Source organism: Hakea prostrata, chromosome 7 (assembly GCF_041222555.1).
Source record: "Hakea prostrata isolate BN-2017 chromosome 7, UWA_Hpros_2, whole genome shotgun sequence".
Taxonomy (NCBI): Eukaryota; Viridiplantae; Streptophyta; class Magnoliopsida; order Proteales; family Proteaceae; genus Hakea; species Hakea prostrata.
In genome coordinates this window covers 7,275,929-7,295,704 of record NC_142606.1, presented here as the reverse complement: position 1 = coordinate 7,295,704, position 19,776 = coordinate 7,275,929, and the positions used below count along the sequence as shown (strand labels likewise).

At 39.2% G+C, this 19,776-nt stretch overlaps 2 protein-coding genes across 5 annotated transcripts; both read left to right on the top strand.

Annotated features, from left to right (window-relative positions):
* The first annotated feature begins 1,707 nt into the window (after positions 1-1,707).
* On the top strand, positions 1,708-3,353 carry LOC149009358 (NAC domain-containing protein 2-like). Its single transcript, XM_089161708.1, has 3 exons — positions 1,708-1,956; positions 2,058-2,332; positions 2,417-3,353. Exons 1-3 carry the CDS (start codon positions 1,797-1,799, stop codon positions 2,861-2,863), a joined length of 882 nt encoding a protein of 293 aa, XP_089017834.1. The 5' UTR covers positions 1,708-1,796; the 3' UTR covers positions 2,864-3,353.
* A 3,692-nt stretch (positions 3,354-7,045) lies between these two features.
* LOC149009357 (ARF guanine-nucleotide exchange factor GNOM-like) lies at positions 7,046-19,240 on the top strand. 4 transcript variants are annotated; one of them, XR_016174533.1, is made up of 5 exons: positions 7,046-7,707; positions 12,477-13,308; positions 13,436-17,563; positions 17,762-18,023; positions 18,283-19,240. XR_016174533.1 is itself a non-coding variant. In XM_089162316.1 (3 exons), exons 2-3 carry the CDS (start codon positions 12,577-12,579, stop codon positions 17,114-17,116), a joined length of 4,413 nt encoding a protein of 1,470 aa, XP_089018442.1. In that variant the 5' UTR covers positions 7,046-7,707; positions 12,474-12,576; the 3' UTR covers positions 17,117-17,750. The 4 variants fall into 4 exon arrangements, 1 of the variants encoding a protein (XP_089018442.1); XR_016174531.1 differs by having other exon boundaries at positions 12,474-13,308; XR_016174532.1 differs by lacking the exons at positions 17,762-18,023; positions 18,283-19,240 and having other exon boundaries at positions 12,474-13,308; positions 13,436-17,304; positions 17,528-17,750.
* Positions 19,241-19,776: the final 536 nt, after the last annotated feature.

The following is a 19,776-nucleotide window of genomic DNA, read 5'->3' as shown; positions in this document are numbered from 1 at the left end:
TCTGATGTTCATTTCATGTAGATGATTTCTTTCTTTGACCAAGAGAGCAAAAGGTCAAAAGAAAAAAGTCAAGCCTGCCCATTTTGTGGGGGCTGATGATGTGATGTTTTTAAAACGACATTCTACTTGCTTTAATTTTCTCTTGGGCCCACCGTCACGAGTTTGAATAAATTTTTCATTGGAAAAGAAGTACGAGCATGTGCTCGTGTGACATGTTTTTACCACAAAATTGAAGTGTGACCAACATCTCATTACTTGAAAAATAAATCAAAAATATTGACCAAAAATAAATAAATAAATCAAAAATAAAAATTATTAGATTTGCTTTTATATTCTCAAAGCATTGTATTAACAAGATCAATTAGAACGATCAATGCCTTCTAATGAGGGAGTAGGGTTCAATCTTCTATAATGATATATATCATTCTTTCCTATCCATTTATTAAACCAAAACGTCCAGTTCAACCTACTCAGAAAGGGAAGCTAGTTTGGATAAGCATTGAAAATCTAATCTAATATAGTAAAAAAAATTTTTCTAAATTTTAATTTCATTAATTATTGGAATATGGATGCACTTCACCTCATTCAAGTCCAAGCAAAAGCATCAGGCTTCACGGTCAATCAAAGATGCTCTTTGGTAGTTCTTGATTGGTTTTCTAGAAAAGTAAGACTTATGGAATTGGTTAAGAAAATAATATAAGTATGAAAATGTTTGCTCGACTCTCATCAATGGTATATATAGTATCTGTATCTGTATCTGGTATATATATATATAAATACGCTTTTCTACTAAAAAAATAAAAAAATATTTAATGGAAGATGCGAATATGAATGCCAGGCGGCGTGTAGATCCCTTTCCTCTAGCTTCCGAGTAGCTTCGTCGTCCTTATCCACGTAAGCCGCCTACCACGTCAGCAAAGAATGTTGCCGAATGACTCGTCAAACAATATTTTTGTTCTTTACTCCACTAGATGACAACTCCTCAACTCCTCAGTGCTTTCTCACCGATCTTCACATTTTCTTTCTCGAGACCCGTGATTTAAGCATATTCACCACGCCACACACTCGTCATCCACTATTTTGTCGTTTTCCCTGCTTTCTGAAATCTGATGCGCCCCAGGTTTCCTTCATCGTCCAATTGGGATCAGACTTTGCAGGCGAGCTACACCGTTGGATGAAGGTCCAAGGAAGAAACAAAACCATGTTGCGGCTTCGAAGATTGCACCGGTCCGGTGTGAGAGAGAGAGAATCTTCATTGGATAAACCACACGAAGGAGAAGCAGAAGGATGAAGTTAGTCAATTGTCGTCGCCTCCTCGGTGCTGACGTTTGACGGTGGCCCACCCACCCGTTGAACTGCCAGCTCATCATGGACCTTGGCTCGTCGGAACAAGAAACTTACGGCCCAAAAGACTAGAAAGGGCCGTTTGGGTTGGAGCCGCGAGCCGACTGGTGAATCTGCCCAAAACAGGTGACGCAAGGAATGACAGAATCATTCGCGTAACATATCGACAAGTGTTAAATCGGTGATTTCAGATGCTGACGCGTGTCCCGACTGCGGTCAGCTTCAGCTCGTCCTCTAAGGTGGGTGGTGACACCCACGTGTAGTTCTAGATACCACCAGCCAACCTTGACACGTGGCATTATATCGCCTCTATATATACGGCTCTCTCTCTTGGGTTCTAAGTTTCAACCGCCTTCTTCTCCTCCCTCACAAGAAAGAGAAAAGAAAAGAAAAGAAAGGGGCAGGCGCAAGCGGAAGCGGAAGCGGAAGCAGCAGAAGAAGAAAGAAGAAAAATGACGGCTGATTTAGATTTACCCCCTGGCTTCAGATTCCATCCGACGGATGAGGAGCTGGTGATGCACTACCTCTGCCGTAAATGTGCGTCACAGTCGATCGGTGTTCCGATCATCGCAGAGATTGATCTCTACAAATACAACCCATGGCAGCTCCCTGGTATATATATATATTACCGTATTACTCCCTACTTGTTTTCTTACTTGATCTTCTCAGTCTTGCCATTCATTCTGATTTCTGTATGTGTTTGGGAAATGCAGGTTTGGCACTTTACGGTGAGAAAGAATGGTACTTTTTCTCTCCAAGAGACCGGAAATACCCAAATGGTTCACGGCCTAACCGGGCAGCGGGGACTGGTTACTGGAAGGCAACCGGAGCTGATAAACCGATTGGGCATCCTAAGCCTGTCGGAATTAAGAAGGCGTTGGTGTTTTATTCTGGAAAGGCTCCCAGGGGAGAAAAAACCAACTGGATTATGCACGAGTATCGCCTCGCCGACGTCGATAGGTCCGCTCGCAAGAAGAACAGCTTAAGGGTATGAAATGACCATTCTAACCTCATAATTGTAATATCCCCAATGAGGGCTGCTTAACTGATGTAGCTTGATTCCTCTTTGCAGCTTGATGATTGGGTACTGTGCCGAATCTACAATAAGAAGGGCAGCGTAGAGAAAGAAACCACCTTCGACCAAATAGCTGTGCCGGCGAAGACGAACCGTTCCGAAATCATGGAGCAGAAACCGGAAACTATGGCGATGCATGGACCGAAAATGGTAACGCCGCTACAGACGATGGATTTCCCCTTCATGGACACGTCAGATTCAATACCGAGGTTACATACGGATTCCAGCTGTTCGGAGCAGGGACTTTCGCCGGAGTTTACTTACGAGAGGGAGGTGCAGAGCGAGCCAAAATGGAGGGAATGGGAGAAAGCCCTCGAAACTCCATTTAATTACACCGATGCCATCGGCGTTAGTGAAAACCCTTTCGCTCAGTTTCAAAACGGCAACAGCAACCTACAGAATCCGTTGCAGGACATGTTCATGTATCTGCAGAAGCCATTCTGATCAGGTCAGGTGGTCCCACTTCACGAAGAAAACCGAATCTTCGAGACTTGCATGGCACACGAGACTCGTGTCTGTGAGCGTGCACGTGCGAGGGCGGCTTACAATTGCGTAGGAAAAAACACTAGCAAGCAATATTAGTAGTTGCATTTGGGTTGGTGGTATATGACACAATGGATAATTGAGTTGAGGTGGCATTCAGATTCTAATCATGTGATGGATATTTGGGTTCCGAACAATCGGACGGTGCATGTTGAATTTTCACTTGATAGTATAGACAACAACTGTAGGTATACAACATGTATATAGGCATGTATACTCCTTCATTGTGGGGACTGATCTCCTCATGGCTGATATGGTCCCTCTCTATTCTTGTAGTTGTAGCTGATTTTTTGTTTCTTTAATGGAAATGTCTTTCATGAAAACAAACAAAGCTTGTCAGAATTTTTTAAAAGAGAAAACAGAATTCACAACTTTTCATTGAAATATCACGTCAACTAAGCAATCCTTTGATGGTAAGTCATGTAGAATTAAAAGACTCTGGAGCACTCGGGCTTACAATAGTTATTGGATTGTCCATCGTTTTCTTTCTTTCTAGTCGTATTGTAGATGACTGTCAATCTGCAAGAAGCTATTATTTTTGTTAATCTAAAATCCAATCTTCTCATAAAGTTTTAAGTAAATTTTGTAATAATTTTAATCTGATGTAAAGGTTTTTAACATCGATGATGTGACAATTTTGAACATAAGGAGATCAATGATATTCAAGATGACAATTACTATGCATGCTAGTTGACTTGATGAAGATATATATGTAATATCTATATCCATATTCATGTTAGGGTCTTATATGGTCGATACTTGATGGGTTAAGTTTATGTCATCGTAGGTTTGGATTAGAAAATTTCCATTGCCATGAGCGTCTAAACCCTAAAATCGTCTCCAGAGAGGGTGTTTTTTTCCATTATGATTGACGGGTCTTAAAGTTTATATGGTTTATACTTTTGGAGGGTTAAGTTTATGTCACCATGGATTTGGATTAGAAGATTTTCGTTGCCATGAGCCTCTAAACCCTAAAATTGTCTTCATGAAGGCATTCTTTCCATTATGATGGATGGGTCTTATAGTTTGTATGGTCTATACTTTTGGTGGGTTAAGTTTATGTCATCATAGGTTTGGATTAGAAGATTTCACTTGTCATGAGCATCTAAACCCTAAATCGTCTTCATGAAGGGCATTTTCCCCCATTATGATCAATACGGTGTTTACATTCAAGCTGGGCCTCAAATTGTAAAGACAAATCATCAATGGATAATGAAAAACCTATTCATATATGTTGCTTCTAACGATACACAACCCATTTACTATAACTAAAAATTGGGTAATAACCAAATGATACCTTAATTTGCAGGTTTACTATACTCTCTCTTATCTACTTGCTGAAATGTATTTAAGATAAGAGTTCTAAAGAATTGTATGTAAGCAACTTATATGTCATTTTCAAAAGTTGTCATTCTCTTGCTCGTCTTTAGTGCACACGCATGAAATGGTATATTAAAAATTGTTCTCGATTTTAAAAATAACATACAAAGGATAAAAATGTAGTGTTACAGATTATTCAACAACCACGACCTCTTAAGAACAGAAAGAATAAAAAAAATCATTTTCATGGTAATTATATTCTTTAATATCTAAAAAAAAAAAATCTCTTGCATGCCATCTTGATATCATTTTCAAGAAAACAAAGAAAAGAAATCTTATTGAAGTTGGTCAAAACACTTATGAATTCATTAAGAGAGAAGAAAAAAAACTCTTATATAAACATCCAATAATAACTAAAAGATGATTTAACTTCCCCGTGTGATTTCTTAAGTTGGTCAATTAGTTGGTTGAACCAACCATTAACAAATCTTGTCTATTTCTTGAACAAATGTTAGTGTCAGACTCTCTCTTTAGAGATTTCAAACAAAATAATAATAATAATGAATTACAATGAGATAAGATTTCAAAAGTCAATAAATTACTTCGCCATTAAATAGCATTTCATTGATGCTACACTTCAACTTCATCCCCTTGATGTACACTTGATAAGCCTAATCCCAAACACCTTCATTTTTTTATTTTTTTTGTGGGGTCATACAAAGTTTTCAAAATAGAAAAAAAGTCAATCACTTTATAAAATAGTTTTATAATTAGATATGCATTAGGGAGAAGTCCAATATAAGATTTCTTATAATAAAATTGACAAAGGAAGCTTTCACCACCTGAAGGTCAAAGCTGTAAATGCACAAATAGCCCATTATCATTTGTCAATTTGAGATGTTTTTATTTTTTTCTTTCTTTAATTGCTTTGTTAGTATACTCACAAGTTGTTAGACAGCATAATTAAATATTTTTGCTTTTCTTTGGATGAAAAAAAAAATGCATAATTGAAATAAACAAATTGATTTTTTGTTAATATCAATCTATTGTTTCTTTCCCGTGTGATATTTTTTGTTAAATATTATTATTTGTATTGATCATGTTAACTCGATATTTTTTTTAATTAATGTTTTTAATATTAAATCTTTTATTATTATATATATGATTTTTAAATTTAATGGTAAGATTGTCATAGGAGATCGGAGGCCCTGGAGGTCAGTCTCAGTATCTTCTACACATATAACAGGCACATAGGCTTGTGGTTTTCTAATGCTCCTTTATGTGTGAACATATATCTTAACCAAGATTATAAACTGGAGTAATTAATTTATTATAGACTTGTGTAATCGGCATATTCTTTCGTATTTTATACTATTTAAATTGTACATGAACCATGCATTAACTTTATTTGTGATTACAACATGGATCCTATGCAACGGATGGGGTAAGGAAAAAAATCCCAAAGGGCATATGAAATTAAAAAGTAAGAATAAAAAGTCTATTTAAGGTATATAAAACTTAAATGATTATAATTAATAATAACTAAATAAGAAAGTAAATATCAGATAAAGTAAGGAATGAGCTATTGTACATGATTTAGGAGTGACCTCAAAAAATGAGAAGCCATGAGAGTCATTTGAGATGACGTGATCATACTCAAGGATTTGACCCAAAAAAAGATCATATTCAAGGAAGCCTTGTGATGTATGACTAAATAGCCAAATAAATCATAGGAGTGTCAACGGGCGGGGGGGCTCTGTTAGTCTTGAACCATAATCCTACCTTGGAGATTGAGATTGGAACCCAAGTCCAAACCAACTTGTCAGAATTTAAAATTCCTCAACCCTAACATGACCTTGACAGTGCCCTACCTAACTTGGCCTACCCATATTAACTCTGATAGGGTCAGGTTGGGCCTGATTAACCCTGAACCTAATGTTTATTGGGAAATAGGGTTAGTCAAGGCCAACTCGACCCTATGAGGGTTAATCAGAATGAGTAGGGTTGGGTTGGGCTTTGTCAGAGTCAGGTTTGGTTTGGAGATCTTTAAACCTTAAACCCTAAACCTTTACAGGATTGGGTACGGTTTGGGTTTCAATTTTAGTATTTGGGGCCAACCCAACTCGTTGACACCGGTAAGAAATTCAACCAAGCTTGGGCATGGGCTTGAACAATTTTTTTGGGGCTGGGCTTGACTAAACAAGTTCATGGACAATCCCATTGGGGTGAATTTTCTCAACTGACCAACCCAAAGTTGGGAAAGGCCTTGGTTATAAGCAACCCTCGTTTTAAGAGTAAGTGGACTTTATTTGGGCCTCTGAGTAAGTGGACTTTATTTGGGCCTCTGCTAAACATCTGGCTAGTATGGAAATGACTGGGACTAGCTGGTCAGCAAATAACTAAAAAACCTGCATATAATGGTTGCCTAGAAATTCAACTCTGTGATCTCAAACTTATAGACCAAATTCCTCCGTTTGATAAATCACGAAAAACAGTTTATGATGTTTCTTGTTCTAAAAAACAAAAAGAATCAACTGGAAACTCTCTGATAAAATTGTTTTTTTTCAAATGATTTTTGACATGAAAATTTTTGCAAAAGGTGGCCGCTGGCTAAATTGAAGGATTCTCCGATCATTTTGGAACCAACCGAAACTGCCGGTTTAATCGTCATTTTCCTGGTAAAAGCCGGTTTAAATGAGCGGACCGGATACAAGAGAACAAATATGGAAAGAATCGAACAAAACCGAGGTTTCCGTATCAATTACTATTTTTTCTGGTCAATTTTACCCTTAGTTCTTCTCTCCACTTCGCTGTTCTTGATCTGCAACCCCAGTCGCCACCGGTATGTGAAATCTCGCCGTCGCTCGAGGAAACGCGGACGGAACCCCTGCAGCCACATTTCCTCAACCACATTCTAGAGATGCAGGGTTCGGCTCCAAAAATCATCGATCGGAGAAGAAGAATTTAAAATTTTTCAATTCAATCTAAGATAGAACCTTGGCTCATCCTCACCGAAAGAGAACATCAAGTAGCCTTTGACGCCTTCGATTTCGATGACGGAGAAAATTTTCTGGTGTAGAGAGTGATTTCTGCAAAATTTGTTAAAGTGGAGCAAGAAGGGTTGTGGCTTTGCAGAGAAAGATTCCGGTGATTAGAAGGGTAAAATTGTAAAGCGATACTTAGGAGTATCAAACTTTTATGGTAAATGCAAAACCAGTAGTGGCTAATTTCGTAATTCCAGAGAAATATCAAATTATCAATTCGCACTTTTCTGGGGCGAGAAAGGAGTGAAAGGGGAAGATCAAGAGTGACTCGAGACTAGAAGAGGTCCATCTCCTGCTTTCCCAACCGCGACCGTAGATCGAGCTGAACCTGGCTCCAGAAGGTCAAATTTTTGCCGGCGGCGGAGTTCTCGACAATCTCTGGTAAGGATTTTATCTTCATCAGTCCTTTTAGTGAATTTAATGCCCTTCTAAGATCTGATTCATTTCAATTGGAGGTAACAAAGGCAGTGTTCAACCTTGGAGTCATCATTTCTGGTGATCTTTGGTCATGTTTTTCATACATATCTATCGTTGTTTTGGTTTTCAGTTTCCGATTTTTCATCATTTCCGGTAGACTTCCGTCACTCTTTACCCAGTTCCCAGTAGTTATGGTCAACCCCATTTTCATTTATTCCAGACTTCTTATTTAGTTTAGTTCATGGATTGTCAGACTTAGAAAACCACATTTCCTTCTCTGTGACGAATCATCTTAGCTTAGCTAAAGGGAGGCGCTATTAAACGCTTTTTTAAAGCTATCAATTGACAGATCTCAGTAGCAGTAGCAGATCAGAACTCTGAAGTCCTATGAGTCAATGACGCCAAAAGTCCCAAAACCAAACATAGTGGAGTGATTATGATTTTCATGCCTTGATCATTTTAAGGGTTCAGCTTTTATGCATTTCTTTGTGGTATCTCTTTATTTGAAAGTGGGCCATACCAAGTAGAGCCGGTGGACTTCTTTGTGATCGTAGTATGATAAATACGGTTAGCAAGTCTCATTACAAACTGTGTTTTATCAATTAGAGGAGATTAAGTAGGAATTGAGGTCACAAGCTACACCAATATGGTTTCTTGTATGATAGTAGATGGCAATTCAGCTGATTAACAAGTATGACTTGAATTCTTATGAGAAAATATTGAGATTTTGATAGCAGTGTCTCTCGCCAAAGCTGTATTTTACATCCATATAGATAAGAAATCCATAATGAGAGTGTTCCCTCATTGTGGAAGATCATATTGTGTCTGATTTGCAGGATAGAAGAAGAGTACATAATAATGTGATGATTTACACATTCTTGTTGTCTGTCAAGGTCATATCAATGGTGACACCTTATAAATTGTCATAGGTTCCATAGGGATGCTGTATTAAGAGCCCAGCCAAAGAATATGGGAAACAATGGTCTCAGCCACTTTGTGGTAAGATTTTTGTTGGAGATTGGGAAGATAAACAGTGGTTTGTACTATCAGGCTTCCCACGTCCCTCCTTTAAGTGGACCTAAGATGTCAAAGCCATTTCAAATCCAATTAAGAGGCTTCCCCTTTGGCTCAGTAGTCAAAGGATTGGTATGTATTAAGGCCCTAACTGTGATGGACATGGGACGTGATGTGGGATTATAAAATGTTTTTAAGTTTTGTTTCAACTTTATGCTTATCCCAATAGGGTGTATTAGTGAAGGACTAATCAGACCCTTAACATAGTATTGGACCAGTGATATTGGTTGTTTGATTTGGTTTATCTCCCTCTGTATAGAGAATTCCCTGTTCAGAGAAGGCATCAGTCAAGTTGCCTGGCCCAACGTGGTCTTTCTTTTTCTGGTGAAAAAGAGAATTCATTACTTAAAAGCATTTACAAAAGGTTAGAACATTTACATCATCCCACTGTTGGGTTCAAAAAATCATTATCAAAGTTTTTTAAATCAAGCATCTCCCACTTTCCTTAGAATGTCTAAAAAATTAGGGGTTAATTTAAGAGACATTCGAGATGTCGATGGTACTAATGATGATCAAGGACGGTTTGCCTGCTACACCATATCACTTGAACATGGCAAGAGAGAAGCTGTGTGTGATCCAGTCCATGCTGTATGCAGGTAATCTGACCCTCCAAAAAATCTGATCCTATCCATCAAAGCTAAGAACCTGAAACCACCCATTCAGAAAATTTTTGAAGATCCACCCAAATTATTTCAATTATTAACTCCTGCACACATTGAAATAGGGAAATGTATAGAAACTAGATAAGAATAAAAACTGAACAGATACATTGTTAATATGTAAAACTAGGGTTCTTCAAACAAAAATCCCCTAAATTGGTGGAGATAAACTGAGATCAGCAATCTATCTGTTCGCACACTTGATGACCCACATTGGTTTAGGAGACTTCTTGTCGAATTTCACATTGTTACACATTTTCCAAATAAAGTAGCAAGTAAGAATCAGAACTTAGAACATCCATGGAACCCGCTGAAGAGAAGGTCTATCAAATCAAATGATAAATTTGAGAGAAGAGATTGACAGAGGTGAAGCAGTGAACTATAAGAAAGAAACTCAGTTCTCAATCCCAAGGGCCCGCCATAAATATGCTTAGGTCATTCACAAGAAATGAAAATGTGAAGAGAAGGTCTGTCAAGTCAAATGACAAATTTGAGAGAATAGATTGACAGAGGTGAAGCAGTGAATTGTGAGAAAGAAACTCAGTTCTCAATCCCAAATTACGCTTAGTCCATTCACAAGAAATGAAAATGTGCCATATTAATTTGGCACAACGTTTGCCAAAACACATGAGGGATTGATCGAGGTCCACTGAGACAAAACAGCATTGACCAATATCCCTGCATTCAAGACACCAAAAGGATAGCTTAAACTTGGGATGAATTCTCAGTTTACAAAAAAAGCCTTCATCACATTGTAGAATCATGGTTAACACAGGAAAAATTCACTGAATATAAAGCCAATCCAGCTAGCTTAATAGCAAATTCCCTATTGCTTGAAATTAAAGACATACAAGAATCAGAAGCATTAGATAGATGAAAGGAAGACAAAAAGAAAAAGTAGCCACACTGTTTTGCAGAGAAGGGAAAAATTCCTGGTCAAGAATCCTCATCAAGTTTTTATTTGTAGCTTCAACAGCACCATTCATTTTTAGGCGACACAGCTTGATACTGTTGGTCGTGGTGGTGAGTGATTTGTATTGCTGCCCCCAATTATATCCGCCACAGTGGAGTGCCTGGTTATATTAAAAAAAAACAAAAAAAACCCTACTCTGGTTAGAGCTACCAATGCAATGATTCTGAGCTGATGGAATCCAAGGATCAAACCAAAAGTAGGTACCTGTCATTTATCACACATGTGAACAGCATCCTTGCCAGAGTTATAAACTGAATTTTATCTCTCTCCAAGTTGAAAGGGATACAGGTTGCAGCTGGGACTCAAAAAAAGGCTGCTAGGGAGGTTCAAAGCTTGTGGTGCTGAGGGATAGAAAAAAGGTTCTGGATCAGTTCTTAATGTAGTGCTTTATTTATTTATTTTTTGGACAGGAGTAGTGATCGATTCATGTATGGAAAATATTAGGATAGCCAAATGTTTGGTGGTCCGGGATAAACTATCCCCTTCTTTTGTAAGTTGGATACCACTAACCTAATATTAGGGCAAATCTTCTTGTGGAACTGTTTATGTCATCAGGGTTTGTAAAGCATAGTAAGTGTATTTTGTTTTATGTATCTATGAATATCATTTGTCTTCTCACAAAAATGTACATCTTAAGTATAAAGAATATCGTAGTACTGATTACCATTATGTTGTTAAATATTTGGAAACTACTGAAAGCAAATTGCAGTCGACGCACACAAGTGACTCCTTACTGTAGATTAGGACCATACTCACAACTAGATTGAGACCATGTGCATGACTGCTTCATATATCAAATTAATAGGTCTTTGTATTGGCAAATCAACATAGAAAAATAGAAAATAGAAGAAAATAACAAACGCACTACACAAGGATCTAACATGGTTCACCCGAAGACTATATCCACTCCCGAGCTATGACCTATGAGATTGTTTTGCTTTAAAGGTGAATAGTAAGGTACAGCCTAAATCCATTGCACCCTCTTAAACAAATGAGTGATCTGTGATGGAATGGGAAAACCCTGAACCCAGAAAATGACCAAATGACTCTTGACCACTCTTTGACCACCCTTGACCATGTCATTTTGAAGATCTCAACAAGATATAGGCAAACTTACCACCATATACCTTATTTTTGTCATTCGGATGCGTTTTGGATCCGAACAGTCTTCAAAGCATTTTCGTTTGGTAGAAATTGGGATTTACTGCTAATACTTTGGCTCTCCTGGAACCAACTGGTAATTCCATGATTTTCATCTTAATATGTCTGATTGTCTGCCTGTAGTAGTGGGGACCGTAGGGTTAACTGCTCACTTCAACTTGTCCTGTCAGACTATTTTGATGTCACCTGTCAACTCTGGTTCCTGATGTAGATCCTTATGATGGGCCCTACTATTGTTCTTCTTCAATATCTGTTAATCTTAATACAGCCTCGGTGGCCTCTTCAATGTTACATTAGTTAATTTGGTTTTGATGGTTCCTGATGTAGATCCTTGTGATGAGCTCTGCCCCTACTCTGATTCTTCTTCAATATCTATTAAGTCGGTGGCTCTCCAGTGATAAATTAATTAATTTGGTTCTGATGGTTCCTGATGTAGATCTTTTTAAATGAGCTCTGACCCTACCCTCGTTCCGCATCACTATGTATTAAGTCTTAATACAGCCTTGATGGCCTCTCCAATGGTTAATTAGTTAATTTGGTTTTAGGTGATACAAGTTCCTTTGTTTTTGTATTTGGAAGGAAATGGTAGGTTCTTACTTTTTTTTTCTTTCACCAAATCTTGCTTTCATTATTATGCCTGGTTGCTAAGTCTTGCCATTCATATTCAAGGGCTATCTGCTCTAGTTATCTAACTTAGCAACTTCCTAATGCTGATCTTGCTGTCTCTCATTTTCTTTATTCTTTATGCATTCTGTATTTCCACTTGCAAAGGTGTTTATCTTATATGACTTTTTATTCATTTGTTTTGTTAATCATATGAAAATTCTTACGCTTTTCTGTTTGTATTTAATATCTTCAATCAGCAGTGCAGAGTGTTACCCATCCAAAAAGAAAAACAGTGCAGACTCTGTAGCTCCAAGTACAACACTTAGCAGTTAAGTTGTTTAACATCAATTTGGTGTACATATGGGGCGTCTCAGAATGCAGCCTGGAATCAAGGCAATTGAGGAAGAGCCTGAAGAATGTGATTGTTCATCAAATGGAGGTGCTTTAGCTTGTATGGTTAACTCAGAAATAGGTGCTGTGTTGGCAGTTATGAGAAGAAATGTTAGGTGGGGAGGTCGTTATATGACTGGAGATGACCAGTTAGAGCACTCTCTCATCCAGTCCTTGAAGGCATTGCGGAAGCAAATTTTTTCATGGCAAAATCAGTGGCAATCAATAAGCCCAGAGGCATATCTCCTGCCATTTCTAGATGTAATTCGATCTGATGAAACTGGTGCTCCAATCACTAGTGTGGCTTTGTCATCTGTTTACAAGATTCTAACTCTTGACATACTTGATCTGAATACTGTGAATGTGGAACATGCTATGCATTTGGTGGTTGATGCTGTGACAAGTTGCCGATTTGAGGTGACTGATCCAGCTTCAGAAGAAGTAGTATTGATGAAGATACTCCAGGTTTTCCTTGCTTGCATGAAAAGTAAGGCATCAGTTGTACTGAGTAACCAGCATGTCTGCAACATAGTAAACACATGTTTTCGTATAGTTCATCAAGCAGGATCAAAAGGTGAGCTGTTGCAGCGGATAGCTCGCCACACTATGCATGAACTTGTTAGGTGCATCTTCTCCCACCTTCCAGAGATCGATAAAACCGAACGTCTATTGGATAATGGAGGAAGATATGTCAAACAAGAGGTGTTTGTAAATGCATCCTTTTAATTGGCTTTTTTCTTTGGTGCAATATTTTGTCTCCTTTTCTCATATTATGTTGCTTCACTGTGGATACTATCTTCTTAATATGAAACTGCTCTTTTGCTTGTAGGTGGGAGGCTTAGAAAAGGACTATTCTTTGAGTAGTAAACAATTAGACAATGGCAATGACAGTTCAGAGTATGATGGTCAGGTTCCCGTTGGTTTGGCTTCAAATGCTTCCTCAGGTCTTCGGGTAAGCTTGAACGATGAAAGCACTATTGGGGCTGGCAATGGAAAAGAGGCTGCTCCAAATGATATGCTAATGACAGAGCCATATGGGGTACCCTGCATGGTGGAGATACTTCACTTTTTGTGTGCCTTGTTAGATAACATAGAGCAAGTTGGCATGGGTCCCAGGTCAAATTCTATGGCAACTCATGAGGATGTGCCACTTTTTGCTTTAGGTTTGATCAACTCAACTATTGAATTGGGTGGGCCTTCTATCAAGCAACACTCTAAATTATTGGCCTTGATACAGGATGAGCTATTCCGTAACCTCATGCAGTTTGGCTTATCAATGAGTCCACTTATCCTTTCGACTGTATGTGGCATCGTTCTCAATCTGTATTATCATTTGCGCTCTGAGCTAAAACTACAATTGGAGGCTTTCTTTTCTTGTGTCATTTTGAGGCTTGCACAAAGCAGGCATGGAGCTTCATATCATCAGCAGGAGGTTGCAATGGAGGCCCTTGTTGACTTTTGTAGGCAGAAAACATTCATGGCAGAGATGTATGCCAACTTCGATTGTGATATTACCTGCAGTAATGTGTTTGAAGACCTCGCTAACCTGTTGTCAAAGAGTGCATTTCCAGTGAACTACCCTTTGTCAGCAATGCATATTCTAGCGTTGGATGGTCTAATTGCTGTGATTCAGGGAATGGCAGAAAGAATAGGCAATGGGCAAACTGTTTTGGAGCAGGTTCCAGTTGATTTTGAAGAATATACACCTTTCTGGACTGTGAAGTGTGAGAACTATGCTGATTCTAATCATTGGGTTCCTTTTGTCCGTCGGAGAAAATACATTAAGAGAAGGTTGATGATTGGTGCTGATCACTTCAACCGAGATCCAAAGAAAGGGCTAGAATTTCTGCAGGGAACACATTTATTACCTGACAAGCTTGACCCTCAAAGTGTTGCTTGCTTTTTCAGGTACACAGCTGGGTTAGATAAGAATCTTGTGGGTGATTTCCTGGGAAATCATGATGAGTTCTGTGTTCAAGTGCTTCAGGAATTTGCTGGAACTTTTGATTTTGAAGACATGAATTTGGATACTGCACTACGGCTATTCTTAGAAACTTTTCGATTGCCTGGTGAGTCACAAAAGATACAGAGAGTTCTTGAGGCATTCTCAGAGAGGTACTATGAGCAATCACCACAGATTCTAGCCAACAAAGATGCTGCACTTGTATTGTCCTATTCATTAATAATGCTGAATACTGATCAACACAATGTACAAGTGAAGAAGAAGATGACTGAAGAGGATTTTATCCGGAATAATCGACACATCAATGGAGGGAATGATCTTCCTCGGGAATTCCTATCAGAACTTTATCATTCAATCTGCAAGAATGAGATCAGAACAACGCCAGAACAAGGTTCTGGTTTCTCCGAGATGACACCTAGCCGTTGGATTGATCTAATGCGCAAGTCAAAGAAGACTGCTCCTTTTGTTATGTGTGATTCTAGACCCTTCCTGGACCATGATATGTTTGCAATAATGTCAGGTCCCACAATTGCTGCTATCTCTGTGGTATTTGATCATGCTGAAAGTGAAGATGTATTCCAAACATGTGTTGATGGATTCTTGGCTGTTGCAAAGATTTCGGCATGTCATCATCTTGAAGATGTATTGGATGACCTTGTTGTGTCCCTCTGTAAGTTCACAACTCTCATTAATCCATCTTCAGTAGAGGAACCTGTTCTTGCTTTTGGTGATGATACAAAAGCTAGAATGGCCACTGTGACTGTATTCACCATTGCAAATAACTATGGTGATTATATTCGCACTGGATGGAGAAACATTCTGGACTGCATCTTAAGATTGCACAAGCTTGGTCTTCTCCCTGCTCGTGTAGCTAGTGATGCTGCTGATGACTTGGAGGTTGCTGCTGATTCTTCTCATGGAAAACCTGTTACAAGTTCACTGTCTGCATCCCAGTTACCTTCTATGGGTACTCCTCGTAGATCCTCTGGACTTATGGGCCGGTTCAGCCAGCTCTTATCTCTTGACACAGAGGAGCCAAGATCACAACCTACTGAACAACAATTGGCAGCTCATCAACGCACTCTCCAGACTATTCAGAAGTGCCACATTGATAGCATATTTACAGAAAGCAAGTTTCTGCAAGCTGATTCACTGTTGCATCTTGCACGGGCTCTTATCTGGGCTGCGGGAAGATCCCAGAAGGGGAATAGCTCTCCTGATGATGAAGACACTGCAGTCTTCTGCTTGGAGTTGTTGATAGCTATCACCTTGAATAATCGCGATAGGATTGGTCTCCTGTGGCAGGGGGTTTATGAGCATATATCAAACATTGTTCAGTCAACTGTAATGCCTTGTGCTCTGGTAGAGAGGGCTGTGTTTGGACTTCTTCGAATATGCCAGCGGTTGCTTCCCTATAAAGAGAACCTTGCTGATGAGTTACTGAGGTCGCTGCAACTTGTGTCAAAGCTTGATGCTCGGGTTGCTGATGCATATTGTGAGAACATCACACAAGAAGTCATGCGCCTTGTGAAAGCTAATGCCACACACATCAGATCCCAGATGGGTTGGCGCACAATCACGAATATTCTGTCCATCACTGCGCGCCATCCTGATGCATCTGAAGCAGGATTTGAGGCATTAATGTTTATCATGTCAGAAGGGGCTCATCTTTCTCCTGCAAATTACATTCTGTGTGTTGATACTGCAAGGCAGTTTGCTGAGTCTCGTGTTGGGCAGGCAGAGCGGTCGATACGTGCACTGGATTTGATGGCAGGATCTGTGACCTGTCTAGCACGGTGGTCTTCTGAGGCTAAGGAAGCAGCAGGAGAGGAGGCTGTTGCAAAAATGTCTCAGGATATAGGGGAGATGTGGCTGAGGCTAGTGCAGGGGTTGAGAAAGGTGTGTTTGGACCAGAGAGAAGATGTAAGGAACCATGCGCTGTCCTCATTGCAGAAGTGCTTGACGGGTGTGGATGGGTTCTCCCTTCTGCACACTTTATGGTTGCAGTGTTTTGAGCTGGTCATCTTCACAATGCTTGATGACCTGTTAGAAATTGCTCAGGGACATTCTCCAAAGGACTACAAGAACATAGAAGGCACACTTGTTCTCGCTATGAAGCTATTGTCAAAAGTGTTCTTACAGTTGCTGAATGATCTTGTTAAGCTATCCACATTCTGCAAGCTATGGTTAGGTGTCCTTGGCCGTATGGAGAAATATATGAAGGCTAAGGTTAGAGGGAAGAAGAGTGAAAAGCTTCAGGAACTAGTCCCTGAACTTCTTAAGAACATATTGCTTGTGATGAAAACAAGGGAAGTCCTTGTGTGTCGAAGTGCTCTTGGTGGGGATAGTTTATGGGAACTAACATGGTTACATGTGAACAATATTGCCCCATCCTTGCAATCAGAAGTATTTCCCAATCAAGAGGTGGAGCAGGTACATAAGCAGAGTGAAACAGAGAGAGACCCGGCATCTGATGGATCCAGTGCTGTTCCACCAGGTGAATCACTGATGGCGTCTGAAGATGGTGCTCAGACCTTAGTGTGTTGAGCACTTGAAATCGCCTTTGCTAGTTTGCTGATGGAAGGGACTATATGGAGATAGGAAGATTTTCTTGTTTGGATAGGTTGATATGTATTTCCTGGTAGTGAAAAAGCAGCTTCTTGTAGTTGGGTTTTGTTTGCAATCTTCACCCTTCAGGAATGTGTGCCGTGCTGTATCTTCCAATCTTGATGCAGGTAGAGGTTTTGTAGGTTTTCTTTCTTGTATTGGTTATACTAGTCTGTTTTTCTTGGGTTATGATATGAAAATCTGGAAAAAGGATATATACTTAGTCTTCATTCTCTAAAACAATCCCAGCTACTCCATCCTGTATGTAGTGATTGTCTCTTCTTCTTTTTTCTTTTCTTTTTTGGGTAGAAGGTAGTGATTATCTTACTCCATGGAAACTCAATGTTGCAGCCTCTGCTGATGTACAGATTTTCTGGACTTGTAATGGTACGTGTTTCAAGTAATGCTTTCAAGGGCTTAGAAACAAGTTTTATGGAATGTTTGTTCTGTAACATAGAAGCAAATATAGATGAATGCTGATTTATGCTAGTCGCGCTTGAATCAATATGGCCTGAGAGTGTCTGAGTTTATATGTATGATTTCTATTCCCCGATTATCTTACTCCATGGAAACTCAATCTTGCAGCCTCTGCTGATGTACTGATTGTCTGGACTAGTATGGTACCATGTTTAAAGCAATGCTTTTTCAGAAATAAGCCTTCTGGAATGTTTGTTCTGTAACATAGAAGTCTGATAGCTCGTCAGAAAACAGCTCTCTGGGTCAAGAAATATCTCTTCTAAGCCGGAAACCAGTGGCCGCTTCAACCAGGTCCAACCACACCAGAGGAATCCAATTAAGGAAGCTTTCTTGGTGTTACGAATGCCACACCATCATTGATCCTAAGCAGGTTTTTAATTATTACTCGCTTAATCTCTTAATTATTCTTCTCCATTGTTGTGGTTTTAATTTTTGAGGGATAAAATTATGAGACCCATCTTCAGAACTAAGGTTTCTGCTTGTTCTTAATGTGGAGAAGGTTCCCTAAGATTGAAAGGCTTGAGCTTCATCAAGCTGTTAAACATTCCAGTAATTATAATCCCATCCCTTAATCTTGCTTTGCCAAAATTAATTTCTAAATTCTAGTTAATAATCTTTCTAAATCGCAGTTACTGAGTAGGAGCAGAAGATTTAGCGAGAAACATAGCAGTGATCGTTTCCTGTGGATGATTTTCAGCAGGAGCAGTGGTGCCCGGCAGTGGAGGTGGGGACAATGAGAGAGAGAATTTCAGCAGGGGACGGTGGTGGTGGTGGGTGATTTTCAGCAGGGCCGGCGGCTATCGGCATTTCCGGCATGCAAAGTGTAGGTAGAAGTCCCTTCACATATCTAAGGGTTGGGATGAAAATTTAGTCTAAGGGCAAAATTGGCATTCAACTTTCAAAACTAATAGAATCACTAGTATTGGGTTTTACTGAAGTGGGTTATGAGTAATTTTTCCCACTCAAGGGATGGTCACTAGTAAAAAATTCTTTCTTGAATATCAATTCTCTTTCCAGAAATAATGGAGTTGAAATAATCTATCTGGATAGAGGTTTGTGCTTCTCTTATATTTTTTTCACTGCATTATAAGTGGGGGGCTTATATAAAGTTGATTGAGAGTTACATCTCGGAGATGAATTTCACCTCTTTTATGTGGTAAAGAAGTCCAAGGAAACATAAGCCTCTATCTTGAAGGCAAAAGATTCAGAATTGGGGAATATCTTTATTTTCTGTGACCACTCTTACAGCATCTGCTGTGCTCATATGCATTGTCGACGTAGGGTCCTTGAATGACAGCAGCAGCTCTTTGACTGGTTGTGGCGTATTGTGAGCCCCTGTCTCCCTGTGGCATTTGTGTTGTCCATGGGCGACATTTAGGTATTGAGTCAACATCCATCCAACTAAATCCACAGTAGAATCGTTCAGTTCCACATGGCAACAGTGATGTAGCAGATGGAGAAAACTGTGTTCTGGGCCTCATTTCCTGTGCTGCCACAAATCCAGAAAGCAAACACACGGAAGGAGAACATGCAAGGGACTGTAATCTGTGCCCAGCAGCCACTCTGTCCAATTCTTTTGGTAGGGTTCTCCACACGTTGCAAATGTCTCTATTAACTCGAAATAAATTTTCTACATGTTGTTCACTTCCCAGTGTTCTCATTTACAGGGACAAAATTGGGATCAGGAAACAGTCTTTTCCATTTGTAAAACCTGTTAGAATGGAATCGGAACCTTAGATACTCTGAAATTTGAATGCTGCGACTTGGGTTTGCCTCCCATTTTGTAGTTTTGAAGTCAAAGCATTGAAACAATCTCCTAACAAAAACTGTTCTTGAACTCTCCTGTACAAGAAGGCTTTGGTGTCAGGTTTGCTCTTTGCATTCATCCATCATCGGCAATGGACCACATCTGTTAAGCTACGTATGATGCATGGAATTCTGGATCTCCTACCAAAGCTATCAAACAATAAAACAAAAAATTAAAGAAAACAATAAATTAAATCCTATTGTTTATATTAGAAAAGATCCGTCCTTTTTTGGATCTAGATCAATCTCAAAAACAGAAAAAGAAGAAAAAAAACCTTTTGTCCTGTTAACCTTATTACTTGAAATCTTTATATTGT

What these genes read in the sequence shown, in the direction of transcription:
- LOC149009358 (XM_089161708.1), top strand. Translation starts at nt 1,797, where the DNA reads ATGACGGCTGATTTAGATTTACCCCCTGGCTTCAGATTCCATCCGACG. An exon ending in CAACCCATGGCAGCTCCCTG is followed by an intron (nt 1,957 to 2,057) that starts GTATATATATAT and finishes TGGGAAATGCAG; the next exon opens with GTTTGGCACTTTACGGTGAG. An exon ending in GCAAGAAGAACAGCTTAAGG is followed by an intron (nt 2,333 to 2,416) that starts GTATGAAATGAC and finishes TCCTCTTTGCAG; the next exon opens with CTTGATGATTGGGTACTGTG.
- LOC149009357 (XM_089162316.1), top strand. Translation starts at nt 12,577, where the DNA reads ATGGGGCGTCTCAGAATGCAGCCTGGAATCAAGGCAATTGAGGAAGAG. An exon ending in GAAGATATGTCAAACAAGAG is followed by an intron (nt 13,309 to 13,435) that starts GTGTTTGTAAAT and finishes TTTTGCTTGTAG; the next exon opens with GTGGGAGGCTTAGAAAAGGA.